Raw genomic sequence first — 19,399 nt, forward strand, 5'->3', positions numbered from 1 at the left:
TTCAATTACTTATCTTTTGGGATTGCCTCTGGCCATGTTCAATAAGCTTAAACCTAACAGACATTTCACTTTGCACTGCCATTTCCAAATTCTGGCTTCTTGTATTCTTTGACTTTGAAAATAACATTACTTTTATGATAATTCATTTCTGTAACTTAAGTGCAATTGCCACCCCAAACCGTATGAACCAAAAATGATGCTGTTCTTTTTGCAATGTGTAAACTAACCTAGAAATTTTCTCAGCTGAACAGGCACAGTGTTAAGGGTTCAATTTTTTTAAAAATAACGCCAAGAGAAAATGTGGCAGTGAGGGAGAAAGAACAACTAACCTGTTGTGAAAACCCACAGAAGAACTGATATAAAAACTGAGGAAAAATGAAGCAGACATTCTGAAAGACAAAGTGACACACTCATCAAGTGAAATACAAGGACTAATTTATATGTACAATGCTATAGCTATGTATATCATAGTTTTATAACACTAGTAATGGTAAACATTGCAAGAACAGTAGAAAGAGCTGCATACATTAAACATCAACATTCTCATCTTACAGTAGCACTGTTACGAAAAATACTTTAAAATATTTTGAAAGCAAACTTATAAGGCTACAGTTTCAAAATTCAAGGGCAATGAAATTTGTGATCCAGGAGCACAGCTCAGTTAAGGCAAGGCAAATAAGGAGCAAACCACAGTAGGACGCAAAATGTGATAAGCAAGCATGGATACACTGGTTAGCATGGTTCCCAGCAAGTAATTTAAAGATGTTTCTAGCTGTGGCCCCAAACTCCATCCTCTCCTAACTAACTATACATATAGTCAAACACTAAGACCTTGTGAAAAACACTAAGATCTTCTGAAGGTTCCTTTCTATAATCTTACATTACTTACTGAAAGAACTTTGATTGGATCCCAACATTTAGACATAACAAAACTGTCTAAAGAGGGAGATGCACATTATAAACTTTCTCCACCTACACTATCCTAACAAATTTAGAAACTAATGTAAATTAAGTTATGATAAGTTCTCAAATACTATTTCCATCTTGATTTAAAAGGCCACTGGAGAAAGAACCCAGAAAGTACTGAAAATAAGTAGGACAGTTGTGTTGGAATTTGTAAGAGAAAAAACAAAGAGACGAGGCGAATTTTGCTTTCAAACATACCATAGATTACAGAATACATCTATATAAAAGCTATTTCACTTCACGGTCTGGATAAAAACAATAATCCCATTTCAGCTTTGCATCTGGCACTCAACAAAGTCTCTTTATAGAATTACTTCTTTTTTTTACCATTGACTGCACAAACTGTATATAGTTACCATGTAAGTTTTTGAGATTTATGTAATTAGAATAAGCATTCTCCTACCTTATAAAAGAAGTATTGCACAAGTTCAGATATCCTAACATAATAAAAATGCCCATGAACAAGCAACATTTTTTTCAAATGTTTAAATTTAGGTATTGCATAGTCACTGTTTCTTGCTGCTTGACGACCTTCTTTGCCAATGATTCCTTTAAAAAAAAAAAGTGGTGAAGCTGTTTAATAACTGAAGAACTATTTCAAAGATACAATTATTTGAAAAATTATATAATAATGCTATGAGATTGATCTAATAAGAGATCACCACTGTATCTCATAAAATTCCTGGGGTAAATTCACTAAAAGTTGACTATAAAACGTATAACCTGATTCTTTGAGACTGCCTGTTTTAAGGAAGTAAATGTTTATCATTTCACTTGAGTTAATGTTCTAAAAAGCACACTTACCTATACCAACATGTGCTTCTAGAATCATACTGACATCATTTGCTCCATCACCAATTGCTAATGTGATAGGATGCTCCTTTGATAACTTAATCAATTTTACAATCTGGAAAAAAATAGTGTTAAAAACTCTTCTTTGTAATGGTTTGCTTATTTTGCAGCAGTGTATGATTAATTAAAAATAACCAATATAGTTATGTAAGAAATTCTGTGAAGGGACACAAAACCAGTATTACCCAATGCAACTACTATGCATAATGATTACAGTAGTTTCTTCATATTAAAAGTATTTGTTCCAAATATAAAATAACGTTTTTCAAATACATCCAAATTAATTTGAGAGCCAGACAGGAGGAAGGAAGAGCAGAATAAAGGACGCTGTTGTTGAGATTGCTTAATACTGTATAAGTACACTAATAAATTAAAAGGGTTCCTGAGACAGAGCATACAATTTCAAAGAAAATTTGAAACCAAAGACTGAAAGATTCTGTTTTCTTAACTGTGCTGAAATTTTTTCTTACTATTCAAAAAAGATAATAGGGCTCTGTATATATCTAAACACTATTGACACAGAAACTGTCCAAAAACTTGACTTGAAATCTCTACATTTTAAATTAGCACCTCTGTAAATTTGGTACCGAGTCAGCTGCAACTAAAAACTTCTACAAACTTCCAGACAGTTAAAAAGGCTGGCTAAATAAGTATGTTAAAATGCATAAGAGCTACATACACTGTACCTGAGCACTAAGAAAAAGACATGACTGAAAGAAAAAAGAAGTGTATATTCCAATGTTTGTTTCCTTTAAAAGGAAGCTATACCAGATGTTCCAGTAATGGAAGGATATGGTTTTATGTCATATAAACTAGTACACAACAGTCAAGAAGTACTTAAAAATGCTAATGCACACATTTTTCTGTCTGAATTCTTCTTTCTTGGCTTCCCACTTATGTTGAAAATAGAGAAGAAATATTACTCTACAGTAATAAATAATGCAGGTTCTTGTAGTATCAACAGATAGCAAACTATTCAAAGCTTGTTAGGTTAAAAAGGAAGCAATTAGTTCAGTTCATTAAATATGTTCATTTATCAGCATGTACCAACCATAAAATTTGCACAATATGTACATAAATCAAATTCAGGTGCACAGCTGGGTGCCATTTTAGCATACCATTATCTAAATTGCTTGACAGTAGAAATTCTCCCCCTTCCCTTTTTTTTTCACTTTTTCCATTGTAGAAGATACAAAAGTTAATGGTAATATTTTAAGTTATTATGATAAGTCATACAGAGTATTAACTTTCAGTATTTACATATATGCACAGCTAACAAGCAACTATGAAATTAAATACAAACCTGTGCTTTTTGCAGAGGTGCCATTCGACAGCATAACACTGCACTGCAGTTCCTACAAATTTCAAGAAAGAGCTCTCTGTAGTTACCAGAGCTCCCGTCTTGTCTTGGTTTCATTATTAATGACAACGCTGCTCCATCAATAATTAAACCGTAATCTTGCATATCAGTTGAAAGTCTGTTCAGGGATAAAACATAAACCAAGAGTCACTGTAAAATTCTTAGACATATTCTAAATTTGGCAATAGCTCTTTTGTGAAAATTAATTAATGAAAAAATAATGAGTATGGAATACTGCAAAATTAATATACTTCTAAAGGAAATTCCTTGGATAGGACTGCTATTTATGACATTTTAAAATTCTAGATTATGCCGAAAATATTCAATGCTTCACCAGTTCAAAGACAGAAATCTGATACCTCAATGACTTCCCCAGTGAGTATGAGTGTATAATTAATGACCTTCCAGTTTGGTTTAAAAGGGCTCCAAGAACTGCAGCAAGGTAAACTGAGTTGCAGGAATAAAGTTAATTTTGTGGCACATACCATAATATAGAGAAAAAAAGTTAAATGAAACACCTTTGGCACTCTGAAATCTACTTTGATAAGGAAAATAATCTTTTTTTTCCAAGGGTCTACATCTAAGGAAGTAAACCATGCTTTGAAATAAATGCTTAAAAGAGACTTACTGGCCTGGAGAGATAAGGCCACTGTCTACTTTTACAGTATGCATACTTTGTATTTAATGCGGTGGCTAAGTCTGATACAGGTATACCTGTAAGCGTAATATTAAAATATAATAATTATATATGTTATCTATATTATCACAACATATTATTATATATATTAATCTATTAGCGGTATACCTCTAATAATTTGGGCATTGTTAGAAGTGTAACCATGGTTGCATGAAGCACAGTTTACCACAATAAGGTATGCTGAACAATGGGGGAATATGGTCCGCACTACAAGAGCAGTTTTCTGTGGCATCCAAACTAGTTATTTCAGAGCATCCTTGCATTCACCTGCATTACACAGCAGCCTCAGGCTCCAGCTCAGCAATCAGTGTTGTATAAACATACATTGAGGTTTATCTGTGCTCTAGTTTCAGTGCTCCAAGGTTATACTACTGTGCATGGGTTTTCAACAAACATGGTTTCACCAGGACCAATGTTTGCGAGGAAAACACCATATTTATTAATGTATTTTAAGCATCTCCATCTTCACTACTAGAACCCAAGCTACTTTTGACAAATACTGTAAACTATATTTAATAACAGTTCACATATTTTCAGTACTTTATTACCACTAGCACAAACAGGGCAACACCATGAGTATACATTTATATCAACCAAAAATGTATTATCACAAAGTTCAGGCAGTGTACTGAATGTTTGATGTGTTACAGTGAAAGATTTTCAGTCCGAATTTGAACATCCAGGCAGAATCCTGCTATTACTATCTTAGCACATTCTCCAACTCTGGAGCCAAAGACAAAAAATTCTGATGAGTCTTTAATGTCTAGAAAATTGGCATTGCACAAAAAGTTAAAGAAACATGTTTAAACACACTTTGTAAGACCGGTGGGACTTAAGCTAAATGTGGTACAGATGACAGAAATATTATTTAACTGTATATACAAATGTTCTTGATTACACCAATGGGGTTTAAAGTGTAAGGAGAACTAAGAAAAATGCTCTGGCCCAGAGTTTCAAGCTGTAAGGCTAAGAGTTACAGAAACTCTCTGCTGAAATATCATCACAAATGCTTGTTAGTTTGTTGTTCTTTTACTACAAACTTATTACAAATGCATATAAGATGTACTTGCTCCCTGGTTCCACATTAAGAAGAAAAACAAATCAGATATGCGCCATTATGTCCAGAATACCAGTAACTTCTTTCCTAAACATCTTAAGATGATAAAAATCTTTTAGAATCCAATTCTTAGGTTTTTACAGTGGAAGAAAAGAGCAAGTAATATGTACCAGCTACGATGCTTCAAACAAGTAGCCCAATTTACTACCTGTATGGGCATTATTTACATTATACCTGTTTTTTGCTTTTTAATGCCATTTTCTATCTTACTCCATGTTATGTTACACTTCTGTATACATGATACCTATCCTTCTATACAGATATTCAGAATACACTGCAGTCAATGATTTCTTTATAATTTAGGGCACTTTAAGTATTTTTTATGCACACCAGAAGATTTGGTATTACACTGTTGCCTGTCACCTGTCTGTAAATGTAGCATAACATTCCCTAGAAAGAGGGCCTCGGTCTTACCAAACATCACATCCTAACTCTGATTAGAGGAATATATCATATCTGCTTCCTTTTTTAAAGTTAGAAACTGTATTTTGCTTTACATTTTTTCCAATAATAAATATTTGTGCAGTGAAAAATATGTAATTACAATGTCAGTTGTGATTCTTCTTTTAAGAGTTAAATAGTACCAAAAATGAGATAAAGAACCATGAGTGTGAAAATTTAAACTTATGTGGAACAAACTTACACTTAATTGTCATACAATAGCTCACACTTTAACAACAGAAAAATAGTATGTTCCTGTTCTTAAGGTAATCTATCAATCATTTAATTGTTTATGAAATGCACAGAAGCCCATTCCTGGCTTGAAAATTCAACTTTTTCCTTACCCTGAGAAAGTATCCCTGGTTAAGCTGCCATTGTGTCTTAGGACAGTTTTGCTTAGGTCAAAAAGCACATCATGTAAACTCTGTTCCTCTATTTTCTTTGTGGTTAGCTCAAGTATTTGTGTATTTCTCCGGAAGAGTTTGCAAGCATAGCAAGTAGCTGCAGCAGTCTCCATTTTGTCTCCTGTCAGAACCCAAACTTTAATTCCAGCTTTCTGGAGTGCTTCAATAGTGTCAGCAGCTTTTTCTTGTAGTCTGTGGAAGTCAATTGACAACATACATTGATAGATTGCTTGAACATGAGAAATTCAGAAGTCTTTATTGAAAGGTTTCCATAACCAAATAAAAAATTTCAGTAAAAGTTATCAGACCTAAGAATTTTCGCCAAGGTGTGAATCTAAAAATGTTTAGGGCAGTAGTACATTATAAATAATTAGTTTTGACACTTTCAAAGTGCTCAGAGTTTCACCTTTCATTTATATAGCCCAAGAGACCAGATGCTTCATTCCCCAGAGAAGTACTTCAGTTAAAACATTTTCAGTGCTTTCAGCTAATGACATCAAACAGTGAAGTACTACTGAGTTAAAGTTACTTCCCAGTTTTAACAGAAAGTTTTTGAATTTAAGACCTAAAAATTCTCCCTTCATTTCCTCAATACCCACTTTGTAGTTCTTTCCTCCAAAACTTTTCCTTACAATTTGTTTGATAAGGCACTACATGAACTGCATGCAAATGAATATACCGATTTTTGTACACTTAACTCTTGTTACTAGCTTACTAAATTATAAAGTTACCATGTGTAACTTTAGTAAGCTAAGGATACGGAATTGATTCAAATAAAAGGTTTTTCAAATAAATCTCTAATCCACAAAAAGAGTTACAAGAGTCTTCAACTACTTTGGTAACATCACAAAACATAAGAAAATAAGAAATCTACTAACCGATCTTCAACAGCTGTAGCACCAAGTAAAATAAAATCTCTTTCTATCTTCTCATACACTTCTGCCAATTTCTTTTCCCGGTCCTGGAGGGCCAACTTTGCATTCTGAAGCAGCTTCTGGGCATTGCTATATTCTTCTGCTGTGAGCTTTTTATACGCCACGCACAATGTTCGCAGTCCCTCCTAAAGAATGAAATCAAAAGAAACACAATGCCTCTTAGAAAACTCGTCTTAGACTTCTTGCTGGTGCATATGCTGGAATATTTGAAAAATTTGAATGATTTTACTATTAACATTAAAAGTCCCGCTACTCACTTTCATAGTGAAGTGAGTATAGTATAGACTAGTACAGTATAGTCTAGACTGGAATATGGGTCAGCTTGATTCTGTGCTGCCCTGCGAGCAGTTACAACCTGACGGATAAACCTCAGTCCTCCAGAAGAGAAAAGGCTCAGCCACCCAGCTGGATATGTAAGATTACAAGGGAAAGGAGAAACATGGCAAAGGTTTCCTTCCCTATGTGTATAATTAGGCAGGATGTCAGAATAAATAACAGTAATATAAACAGTAGCTCTGCACAGTCTGATTTTGATGCTGTGTTGCAGCAGACACAGGGGCAGGGAAAAAAACCTCACAGAGAATGTTGAAAGGGAAAAATCCAACTGTGCCATCTCACTCAAGTGAAAACTAGAATTTAGCTGTGGGTGTTTCAGACTGGATCAGACATTTGGACTGTGTGATGAGTAAGGGAGTATATAGACTGGGTAAGGCAGGAAAAAGTTGCTATCACACAGAAAGGAAGTTTTGCCACCTCAAATATATTACCTCTCACAACACCATTTAACTGGAACATTATCTTCCTGAACTTTAATCCATCAGGTCTTTATATAGTTACTTATCACCAATCCAAGAAGAAGTATTAAAAAAATCTCCCTGACTCTTGCTATTGCTAAGGGCAGGTGCCAGGTGGTGGCTGCCTGTATATTCTTTCAGAAGTTTCTGTATGTAGGAGCCAGCCCTATTTCCAATTATCCAGGATGAAGAAATAGCTGTTGGTCTGGATTTCTCTCTTGACAGACACTGGATGGATATGATATGTAATCACTTCTTTCAGTTTCATTAGCCTCCTTCACTTGTAATTATCAAACAGCTGTTTCATATAGTAAATCTTAGCAAAGCACTTTGGCAGAGTTTTGAAGTTTCCCTTCAAAACAAAAGCAGGTAACACTGTAGGTATTTTTTTCACACACCTGTAATAATACTTTGTTTTCAGTTTGATTACTGGACACCAGCAAATTTTATCCTATTTATAAGACTGGCAGTCATATTCCATTGTAACAGGATCTGTGTATTTTTGGACACAGCGAAATTCAGTATTTTACAACTCCAAATACTACCTTTCAGTAAAGCCAAGTTCTGAATTTCTTTTAAAAGGTGATCAGGCAGTTCATAGCTCATTTTTAGCAAGCAAAATTATAAGGATGATTATAAGGATGTTTCCCCCATAAGAAGTGCATTTGTTGCTACACTGTGCTCTAATGGATTTTCTCTTTTAAGAGCTTGTAAAGCAATCAAAGGGAGCAAATCACAATTGCTAAGACTGGGGACTGAAAGCAGGAATGAAATTTTCAGTGACGTTTTTCACTTTTGTTTCATTCAAAAGTTAATTCAAACCACCACAGTGCCATACTAAAAAGCAAATTGATGACCTGTGGTATGACATACAGTTGTGCATACCTAATGCACTCAATCTCACCACAACTGCCATTTGGAAGATGAGATGGAGGACAGATTCAAATAAGGGATTAACACAGACTGCTACCCACGCAGCCTGTGTGTGCTTGGGCATACAATAATCTCAGTGTCTGGGAAGATAAATCCGTTACCAGATCAAGCAGCAAGTCAGAACACTTAATTTTTTTTTTTTTGACACTTATATTACCTGAACAGATCAATAAAATGGAACCTTACCACTGCATTGCGTTCAACTCTGGATCGTATTTGGTCAATTTTGCCTTCTTTAACTCTAGGAAATATGGAAGAATCTGCCCCCTTACAAAACAGAAATATATCACCTAAAAGAAACAACATATGAAATTCAAAATGGCCAAATACATCTTTTTTCAAGAAAAAAAATATTAACATTACTAAGACTTCAAAAAGATTTCTTCCAACTTTTTTGTAACATTTGCACTCACACTTTACCTGGTCCCCGTTTTAATAAAGGCAGGCACACAGACTATGATTAATGCTTAGCTCTTTGATAAACCTGAAATAATTCAAGTAAAACAAAAACATCTACGAAGAAACAGAATGTGGCAGCCCTACCTGTTGAAGATCTAACAATTACACTCATTCGCCGTCTTACAGAATCAAAACTCAAAACCTCTAATAATTCAAACCTGAAACAGAAACAGAGTATTGTTTAAACAACTTTGCTTTTCCAGATCTCTAAACTGGTTATTATGACTTCGAGTACATCAACTAAAACATGACTTCTAACATGAAAAATTATGTTGAGTACTATGGAATAGGAAACTAGTACAGAATGAAACAACAGGTTACAAATAATAAAGAGGCAACACCCTCAGCACCTAATTACTTGAAACAGAATTTGCATGATGTTCATAAGTATCTTCGGATGTATAGCCAATATAATTTAAACAAGCAGAACACTAGAAACCTTGCAGTAGAGCACTATACTGCTTATATAGTAAGTAAATTCCTACCTATAATACCAGGCATAGCCTTAGAACTCAGAACTTGAAATGCATAGGTGTTTACAGAGAAGTCTTTATTTAATAGTTTTCTAATTTTGTCTATTCCCATCTCCCAAAAATGCCCACCTAACTTCATTAATCTTGCTCAAGTGTTGTCTGGCAAGTTATTCAAGTGAAAAAACATTTCTTTTTACTGTTTTTATATTTCCCATTGTTTTTATGATTTGATTTTATCCCATGTTCCTTTCCCTTTCTAGGGGAAAAAACGAACACAAGCTCCTGTTGTACTGTTTCTGTATAATTCATCAGTTTATATACTTTTATCATTTACTCCCACCTATTTCATTTTATCTAAGAGAGCCCCCCCTTTTTCCAGCACAAACATAAGCATCCCAGTCATTAATCCCAATCTCTTCAGGACACACCTCTGTTGATATTTTGCTTATACAATAGATCTGCTTATTTAATCAGATCATTCAGTTCTCAGTCCTTACAACAGCCTGGGATTCAAACCTGTGCAAGGTCACAGTGTTTACTTCATTAAAAGTAACAACAGAGTCTAACAAGGAGCTGGACCAGGCCTACGTCTATAAACTGTGATACATTTTGAAGAAAATTCCTAATAATTATAGTACTTTCATAAATCACCAAATTATACCGACTCCAGTTCTTGAGTTGAGCCACAACAGTCTGAACTAACCTTTGGGAAAAATCCTCCATATTCCCCTAAGAAGGGGAAAAATAAGAGCAGAGTTCCTATATTTGTGTTCAAGAGTCCCCATGTAGTTAGCACAGTACACATACAGGACGACACAGATACACAATAGCCTTAACCAGTAGACATCTACAGAAGTGTAAGGTAACATTTTCAAAAGTATGTACAATCCGTTGAACAGCTGTACTACTTAAATGTTACTGAAAATATTATTCATAGTATGACCTACAAGATTTATTCTACATGTCAAAGGAAAATGACAAAAAAACAGTACCCATTTTAAATTTTCTTTGAAACAGCTACAAAAATTTATTCTATACATATTACCATCCTGTAAATTACACAGATTATCTGTGAACAACAAATGGGGTACATACCATTTTTTATTAAGAAAATATTATTTACCATATAATAAAGGAAAAATCCCCATAGTTCAAAAACTATTAGGAACTATTAGGTTAGGTCATGAACCCCACACCACATCTTTGCTGTCATATTAATATTTCTTATTGCATATACTGTCAAACTAACAGAGTAACTGAAAACATAGAACTACAGGGTCTATTAAAATTATAAATATTAGTAGATCATTTCTTTTTCTACTAAAATGTACCATTTTTTACTTTTCTGAATTAAAAATTAACATATAGGGAAAGAATGATTTCTTAACCACATCAGTAAAAATTCCTCATCCATCTATTTTGTTACATTTTTAACCACTCACTTCTCTATGTTATTTTCCCGATTTAAAATCTCCATGAAATTGTCCTTCAGTCTTAGATAGGTGTAACCAAGTCTGTAAAATGAAACACACATCGAGAATGAATACAACAAATATATAATTATCCAGTTCATGCACGTCGTAAGGATTTAAGACCGAGCTTATCTTCTGAAAAAAACACAATTTTTATTTCATAAATATGAATAATCATGACTGTATGTTAAGAAAATAATCACTTCTAGATGTTTGTTATTACGATTTTTGTGCTGAAAACTATTTTGAACTTCTATGATTAGATCTGTAGATTAAAAAAGTATAATACCTAATTACACACATACCTCTGTATTCCCTCAACTAAAGCAACTTCATCAGGTGACGATGAAATATATATACAAGATCTTCTTGAGAGCTGGTTTTTCTTCAATCCATCTACGCTGTCATCATCTTTTACCTGAACAGTGTGGCAAAGACAAAGAGCTCGGAAAAAGAGATCCTCTCTCTCCTAAAAAATAAAAGGAATGGCTGTCGTTATGTGTGATCACTTTCAAGCATTCCTTTGAAAACTCTTCTTTTGGAAGGTTAGCACTGTCACTGATTACTACTATTTATTATCAGATAAAGGCAGTGTCACAGGCCACCTGCTCTTTAGGGGGAGCCAACTCTTTCCTAGTGGTAGCCACACAACTGCTTAATAGCTGCTAGTGCTACTAGCACTGCCATACAAGCCAAGCTGCTGATGCCCCAAAAAAAGACAGTGTGCATCTTTTGCCTCCTCTGAGTGCCTAGATGTGGCTAAAGGTTTTTTTTCTTTACTTTTCCTTAAACTTTAACAACCTGTATTAAACGCTAGTCAAGTACAATTTTAGGAGTCCGAAGCCCAGACAGAGGGATGTAGCACCTGGAGTGCAAGTGTTAAGAGGGTTTACAGATTTCAACTTCTTATGCAGCTCAGAGGTATATAAAATACAGAAGTGTGGACATTTTGGCAGCTGAAGCCAACAACTTCTATAAAGTTTCAGATGGTTCAGGTAATGACAGCTTCTGACACCAGAAAGAGATTTCTATTTCATGGATACCTGGCGGCGTTCTACCTGTATCTTTGTGCCCGAATCTTATTCTTCTGTGCTGTTCAGTACAAACTGTCTGTGTCATTGTAATTCAAAGATAAAAACACAGTGTACCTTGGGAACATATTCTGAGGGCCACAGGTGAGAGTCATAAGGTTGCTGAATTACACCAACATATTTTAAGAGGCTGTATTTTGCCATAATGAAGGGTATGGCCAAAGTATGATTTGAGACTGTACTGATAGATTTAAAAATACACTGTCCTTTGGCTACAATTATCCTGCCCATATACACCCTATTCATCAGTTGGTATGTGAAGTCTCCTCAACTTTCAACTAACTTTGCTTTACATAGCAAAAAAGCCACAGCACAAAAAATGCTGTGTGTAGCACATTTCAGATGTGGCTGTATTAAGTCACATTTAAAAGTAATTTATTTTGATCATAAACCATTCTCTGGCCACATCTTCACTCGATGATGTCTAAGTGTTTGCACAGAGCACTCATTTTCCCCCTTGAGTTCCTGCCTTGCTTTCCCAATTGTAGCTAATGTTAAATGGAAACCAGCTATTATGTTTCTTTAGTTATTAATCAAAGGAAGTTCTATGTTTTGGGGTTTTATTTAATTCAGTTTTACAGTTGCAGTAAGTTGGGAAACTTCCTATTAAGCTTTTAAATCTTACTCTAAACTAGGAAAGAAAAATGTCTATGCTGTGATGCCTTTCCAGCAGTTATCTACTTTGATTAGTGAAATTCAAGGATGTTATATTTCTAATATACCAGTCATCAGCACAGTTCAATTTTCATGTTTCATTGTAAAAAACAAGAACCTAGAAAGAGTCATCATACCTTTCCACTTCCTCCTGGAGAAGAATCAATCATATCAATGCCTGTACAATCGTGGAGAATTTGGCCATTGCAGATAACATGTGGTACATAAACGTGCCCTTCAATGCAACACTCTACGAATTCCATGTTGTTCTCAGTTAACGTTCCTGTTTTATCTGTGAAGACATACTCAATCTGCAAATGAGCACAAATTAAAAACAGCAGGAATATGAACAGAGATTTTCCAACATCTCTTAACAAAACTGAGATTATTACTAGGTTACACCTTCTTTTAAAGATCATTATTCAGTCTCTTTCAGAAAAGGAAGACAATTTCTTTTGGGAGTCATCTTCCACAGAAATGTGGAAGACTTTATCATACAAGTGTATTGGCAAAGCTATCTTTTGCCTCATAACACATATAAATAATGTGTTTAACCTACTTTCACTCTTCCCTCAAGCTCCTTTTTGGTTTTTAATGTCTTTCTTGCTGCAAGACTGATATTTATGGAAACAAAACACACACAAATTCCATTTCCCAGGAATCATTATTTAATGTACGTGCCTGGATTTGGATCAGTTACTGTGAGAACAGTCCTTAGGGTAGTATCAGAATTCCCCACTACAATTATGTTAGTTTAAATGAGGATTCTGGACTAGTGGTCACATACAGTTATACATATGGGCACTGTTATTGCCCTGGAAACTTTCGTTTTGTCTCAATGTTGAATTTTTCATTAATTTTATCTTTTACAACATCAAAACCAAAACCTGAACAAGATTAGCACAAGCTCAATTCTCGATATTAGATATAGGTATTGTATATAGACTACATGTATATATTTGATAAAACTGAGAGCGTTACATAAGATTAGGAATTGAACACTGGAAATAAGGCAATTATTTACTGTTCATCAGATTGTTTAACAAACTTCAAAATTTATCAAGTGCATCAAACAAAATAAAAAACAAATTTTTGCTCTCAGTCATAAGAGAAGTTATTAAATACATGAACTCTCCTCCTAGACTGACTTTTCTAATATTCATTAATCTGAGAAGTCAAGTTTCCAATTTTTTTCAAAGTGGACAGGATTTATATGGAGTTTTTCATTTCAACTCCTATATCCAGTTTCACAATACACTTATACAAGATATCAAATGCTGTCAAGCAGAGATCTTTTATTCATTCAATGTGCTGCTTTGGGATCAACATGTGTTACATGAAAAAAAGGAACAAAGTGTGTTACCACTATGACAGTATGTACTACAACCACAAATAAGGACTTGCAATCAAAGCGTTCATTAGAATTATGATGCATAATATCTTTCAAAAACGTAGAAGCAAAATTTAGTTCATTGGATTAGTACTAATAATGCTAAGTACTGATGAGGGTGCTATTCTAGGGACAACACTTAAATTTAGTAGTAGTAAGTTATTTTTTATAACAGAAACACAGAATGGTTGAGGTTGTAGAGCACCTCTGGACGTCACCTGGTCCACCCACTCTGCTCAAGCTGGGCCACCAAGAGCTGGTTCCCAGGACCATGTCCAGACAGGCTTTGGTTATCTCTAAGGATTGAGACTCCACAATCTGCCTGGGCAACTCAGTCACCATGACAGTAAAGCAGTGTTTCCTGATGTTCAGATGGAACCTTGTGTTTCAGGCTGTGCCCATTGCCTCTCGTCCTGTCACTGGGTATCACTGAAAAGAGCCTGTCTCCATCCTCTTTGCACCCTCCCTTCGAGTAGTTATATACATTGATAAGATCCTCCCTGAACCTTCCCTTCCCCAGGCTGGCCAGTCCCAGCTCTCACAGTCTGTCCTCACATGAGAGATGCTCCAGTCCCTTCAACATCTTTGTGGCCCTCCACTGGACTCCCTCCAGTATGTCGATGTCTCTTGTACTGGGGAGCCCAGAACTGGACACAGCACTCCAGGTGTGGCCTCACCAGTGCAGAGTGGAGGAGAAGGATCACCTCCCTCCACCTGCTGGCAATACTCTAATGCAGCCCAGGATACCATTTACCACCTCTGCCCTAAGGGCACATCGCTGGCTCATGTTCAACGTGGTGTCCAGCAGGACCCCCAGGTCCTTTTCTGCCAAGCTGCTTCCCAGCTGGGTGGCCCCCCAGGGCACACTGTGCCCCATCGTTCAGATCACTAATGATCAGCACTGGACCCAGTATTGACCCCTGGTGTACACCACTAGTTACTGGCCTCCCACTAGACTGTGCTGCTGACCACCACCCTCTGGGCCTGGCCATTCAGCCAGTTTTCAATCCACCTCACTGTCTGGTCATCCAGCCCATAATTCATCAGTTTCTCTATGAGGATCTTATGGGACACAGTGCCAACTGTCTTCCATAATAATAAAATACTTGGTACAACCTTCTATCTGTATAGATATGTGTCCCTAAAAGCTTAATTACTAGTTTGGCTGTACAAAAATAAGGAAATACACCATCTTATTTATTTATCTGAAAACCTATGAAAACATCTTTAATTAATAGAGACCCTAAATACTTTCTCAAAAATATCCATGCTTATCTGTGTTAAGGTGATGATTTTCTTAACACAGAATACTAAACATAGAATTTCTTTCGGAAAATGAGGGTGACGGTCAATCATTTTACTGGATGAAACTTGTGTCTGGAGATTTGGTGTCAGTCTAGCCAGACAAAAAGGGGGTCTTTTCCATCTGACTTTTACTCTAAGGAATTTAGATGCTTATACAATCTCCCTCTATAGTCAATGGAGAGAAATCATTACCTTCAAGTGTTTATCCTTTACTAATACAGTACTACCAACTGACCTCCAGTGACTGGCTGAGAAATCAGAATTTTTGATTCTGAAAATCAGAAGATTTCAAATTTTATTTTTAAAATTAATCAGCACTAAAGAAAATGCACACTAAACTGAAAAAAAAAAACGAAGTGACAATTTTAAAATAAAAAATTATTGTAGAAACAGATGAAAAAAATTTATCATTTGGTGAAATTTACCTGTCCCAACTCTTCATTGAGGTCAGAAGTATTCACCAGTGGTCCTTCACCTGTGTCCTCATCAAACATTTCCTCATCCCATGTAAGGAAATAAGAACCAAGAAATTTCTGCATTTCCACAGTGACATACATGGATACAGGAATAATGTAGTTGAAAAGAACCATGAATGCAAGGAAGTCTGTAAAAGCTCGAAGAAACTGCCAAAGAAACAAGATGAAAATATTGAATTTTCATGTACCATCAAAAACCTAAAGATGACTACATACATTTGCACATTTTTTTCTAATAGCTCAAACAGTAAGCAACACCGTTCACATCTCAAAGTTCAGCACAGGATGTATACCTTCATGATTTATAACATCACAACTAATTTGGCATGAAGAAAATAGCTTTCTTGTTTTGAATTTGTATTTTTCTTTACAGACATATAGGTGTAGAGTACAGTTACACGTCATCGTTGTAAAGTTCTAGAGCAACTAATGAGTGTGCTGAACACCTGTATGAGAACAAGGAAAACAACAAAATGTACTTCCACAAATTACCAGGAAAATACCATAAACTACGGTAACTCATTCAAGGATTACCAAATCACATAACTTTCAGGCAGCATTTCACAATAAATAAAGGGTTTCCTTTCCTTCTCTCAATACAAGTAGAATGTGTGCATATAACTTGGCTAGATTTTTTCAGTGGTGGAGGCTTGTTGGAAGTATAGTCAACCTGCTGAGCAGGTTGAGATCGTATTAGTGGTGGTAACGAGAAAACTACAACATGCCTGGCTAGCATGTGGTCATCATGCATTTAGGGTAAAGAAGGATATTTTCCCCTAGTCTGATTGGGAGGATTTAGTGAAATAATATTATGCTTTCTGCACTGCTGGGTTACTTTGGATCATCTGGGTATCCATTCTGGGCTATGTCCTTGCTCCCGTGAGGACATCAGACACTGTTGCTGGTCTCCAGTGCTCATGACAGAGTTACAAAGCTATATGAAATTAAGCTTTTGAGGGGTATTTTTACAGATTCCTACAGCAGATTCTTTTGAACACATCTATTATATGATTGCCAATAGCCATGGGATTCCTTTCAGTCCTGTATTTATCTGCGAGAGGTCAGTTCTTTAGTAATTCACATAAATGACAGGAAACTCCAAAATACTTTCATGAGGCTTTTTATACTAAAACAGACATTTTCTCATCAGTTAAATTCAAAAAAACAACTTAAGTAAAAATTTAATATACAAGCTTTCTACAAATATAGTCACCATTGTTAGCAAAAAAAAGCAACAATTTATGATTGGTAACTGAGCAGGCTGTATATAATTTTCAATAGGATTCTTATAAATTAGGGGTTTAGTGAAATTTTTTTTGGTATTTTAATTTATTTCCATACCAAATTTCTTTTCCTTTCTGGCTCTGTTTTCTGATTATACCATGGCTCATCACGAAACGGTTCACTCTGCCAAACATACTTCAGGACGGTATTTATTAGTGCTTTACTGATGAGAATACAGAGGTATACAATAAGGAATACATTCATTGATCTAAAAAAAAAAAAAAAAAAGGCAAAAGAAGATTTCCATTAGCATATAAACAACAGAGTTTATTAAAATATGTTGTGTTTGTGCATTAGCCTAACATTTACTGCAAGTCTAACAACGCTATGATGTTAAATAACTTTTCTACAGTGTTTTCCCAAGGAAGAAAAATATTATTGAGGACCATTTTCTATTTAAAATGTTAACTGCTATTACTATTACAACTGCTCCCAAACACATTACCAAACCTAATATGTTAGTAAAAACAATCTCATAGATGGAATCGTTAACAGAATAACCGGGCTTGTATCTGCAGACCTTTTTATGGCATTTCTCTGAACCAATATAAAAACACTCACATAAGTACTTTTATAGAAATATAAATCTATTGAGAACATTTTGCTGTGTAGCTGTAAAGATTTAACTCTTTCTAGACAAATCTAAAAAAAAGAAAGAGAAAGAACACTTCAAATTTAAAATTATATTTTCATTAATGATTGGTATGAACTAAAAGCCATGGGTTATACATCAATAACAACAGAAAGAGACACAGCATCACTATTCAGTCACTGTCAGCTGGTCAGTACATCTTGCCTTAATCACAGAATCATCTAGGTTGGAAAAGACCTTGAAGATCATCCACTCCAACCATTAACCTAGCACTGACAGTTCCCAACTACACCACATCCCTAAGCGTTATGTCGACCCTACTCTTAAACACCTCCAGGGATGGGGACTCCACCACTGCCCTGGGCAGCCCATTCCAACACCTAACAACCCGTTCTGTAAAGAGACGCTTCCTAATATCCAGTCTAAACCTTCCCTGGTGCAACTTGAGGCCATTACCTCTTGTCCTATTGCTTGTTACTTGGTTAAAGAGGCTCATCCCCAGCTCTCTGCAACCTCCTTTCAGGTAGTTGTAGAGGGCGATGAGGTCTCCCCTCAGCCTCCTCTTCTCCAGACTAAACAACCCCAGTTCCCTCAGCCGCTCCTCGTACGACATGTGCTCCAGACCCTGCACCAGCTTCGTTGCCCTTCTCTGGACACGCTCGAGTAATTCAATGTCCTTTTTGTAGTGAGGGGCCCAAAACTGAACACAGTAGTCAAGGTGCGGCCTTACCAGTGCCGAGTACAGGGGTAAGATCACTTCCCTGTCCCTGCTGGCCATGCTATTTCTGATGAAAGCCAGGATGCCATTGGCCTTCTTGCCCTTTCCTCAAAAGGTTGGACACCTTACTCAGAGCTGATGATTTCAAATAGCAGAGTAGGACTAGAAAATAATTTTGTTTTGAAAAAAGCAACCAACCAATGTCAGCTCATTCCTTGAGAATAGCAGTGTCTTCCTTTCCCATCATATATGCCTGTATGGAACTTTTAATTTTAGCCAAACCATGGAAAATCTGCCACGGACAGGGTTTGTGTTACTGCAGTTGATCCAACATGAAGTGCATCAAAAAAGCTATTTTTACTGAATTCAAGACTTAATTGAAATGAAGAGGAATGTCAGGATATTGAAACATATAATCTTGGAAAACTGTCAGTAGGTGTACCAGTGAAAGAAAAGTCTTCTAGAACAGCAAAACACATCATACCTTAAAAAGGTGAGCATTACATTAAGGTGGCTTTTTTTAATCACAATTCAGTATTGAGGACCTCATTTATATGGCGTTATACGACTGATTTTGTAAGTAAAAAATTATAAACAAAACCCCCCACATTGTAAGTCCCTCTACCTCTTGTGTAATTTAAATCAATGAAACACACACATTCAGAAAAAAAAAAAATCCCTTTTTATTCACCATTCAAGCATGCAGTTTTCCACCCCCAAAATAAATATTAGAAATTTTACTTTTCTACAGCAGATCGCTTCTGTGATTTTGCCTGGTAATTTAATGCCATCTTAGTTTCCATGCCAGTGTAGATAGCAACACCTGGAATTAGACAATTTGTTTTACCAAAAATCGCACAGTACAATAACTTCATAAACCACAATTCACTAGATTATTATACTCTGTCATCTATTTAATTCTCTGTAGTCTGAAGAAAAGGAACAAAGATTTGGATGATACTCAAAAACTAGAAATGGCTTTAATA

General features: G+C 35.6%; 1 protein-coding gene across 10 annotated transcripts in view; it reads right to left on the reverse strand.

Moving 5' to 3' along the window:
- ATP11A (ATPase phospholipid transporting 11A) overlaps positions 1–19,399 on the reverse strand; it is a 133,235-nt gene that overhangs the window by 23,166 nt on the left and 90,670 nt on the right. For all 10 annotated transcript variants that reach the window (XR_012621998.1, XM_074815269.1, XM_074815268.1 and 7 more), the window contains 14 exons: positions 19,155–19,236; positions 17,161–17,311; positions 15,769–15,966; positions 12,786–12,959; positions 11,209–11,372; positions 10,874–10,945; positions 9,043–9,116; positions 8,686–8,789; positions 6,716–6,897; positions 5,778–6,029; positions 3,122–3,296; positions 1,771–1,873; positions 1,370–1,515; positions 330–389 (listed from right to left, as the gene is read on the reverse strand). Coding sequence is in view for 9 of the 10 variants with exons in the window: in XM_074815269.1 (XP_074671370.1) it covers positions 330–389; positions 1,370–1,515; positions 1,771–1,873; positions 3,122–3,296; positions 5,778–6,029; positions 6,716–6,897; positions 8,686–8,789; positions 9,043–9,116; positions 10,874–10,945; positions 11,209–11,372; positions 12,786–12,959; positions 15,769–15,966; positions 17,161–17,311; positions 19,155–19,236 (1,937 nt within the window). In the remaining variant the exon portion in view is untranslated. The remainder of the gene's footprint in view (positions 1–329; positions 390–1,369; positions 1,516–1,770; positions 1,874–3,121; positions 3,297–5,777; positions 6,030–6,715; positions 6,898–8,685; positions 8,790–9,042; positions 9,117–10,873; positions 10,946–11,208; positions 11,373–12,785; positions 12,960–15,768; positions 15,967–17,160; positions 17,312–19,154; positions 19,237–19,399) is intronic.

The sequence above is a fragment of the Strix aluco genome, chromosome 2 (assembly GCF_031877795.1).
Source record: "Strix aluco isolate bStrAlu1 chromosome 2, bStrAlu1.hap1, whole genome shotgun sequence".
Lineage (NCBI taxonomy): Eukaryota > Metazoa > Chordata > Aves > Strigiformes > Strigidae > Strix > Strix aluco.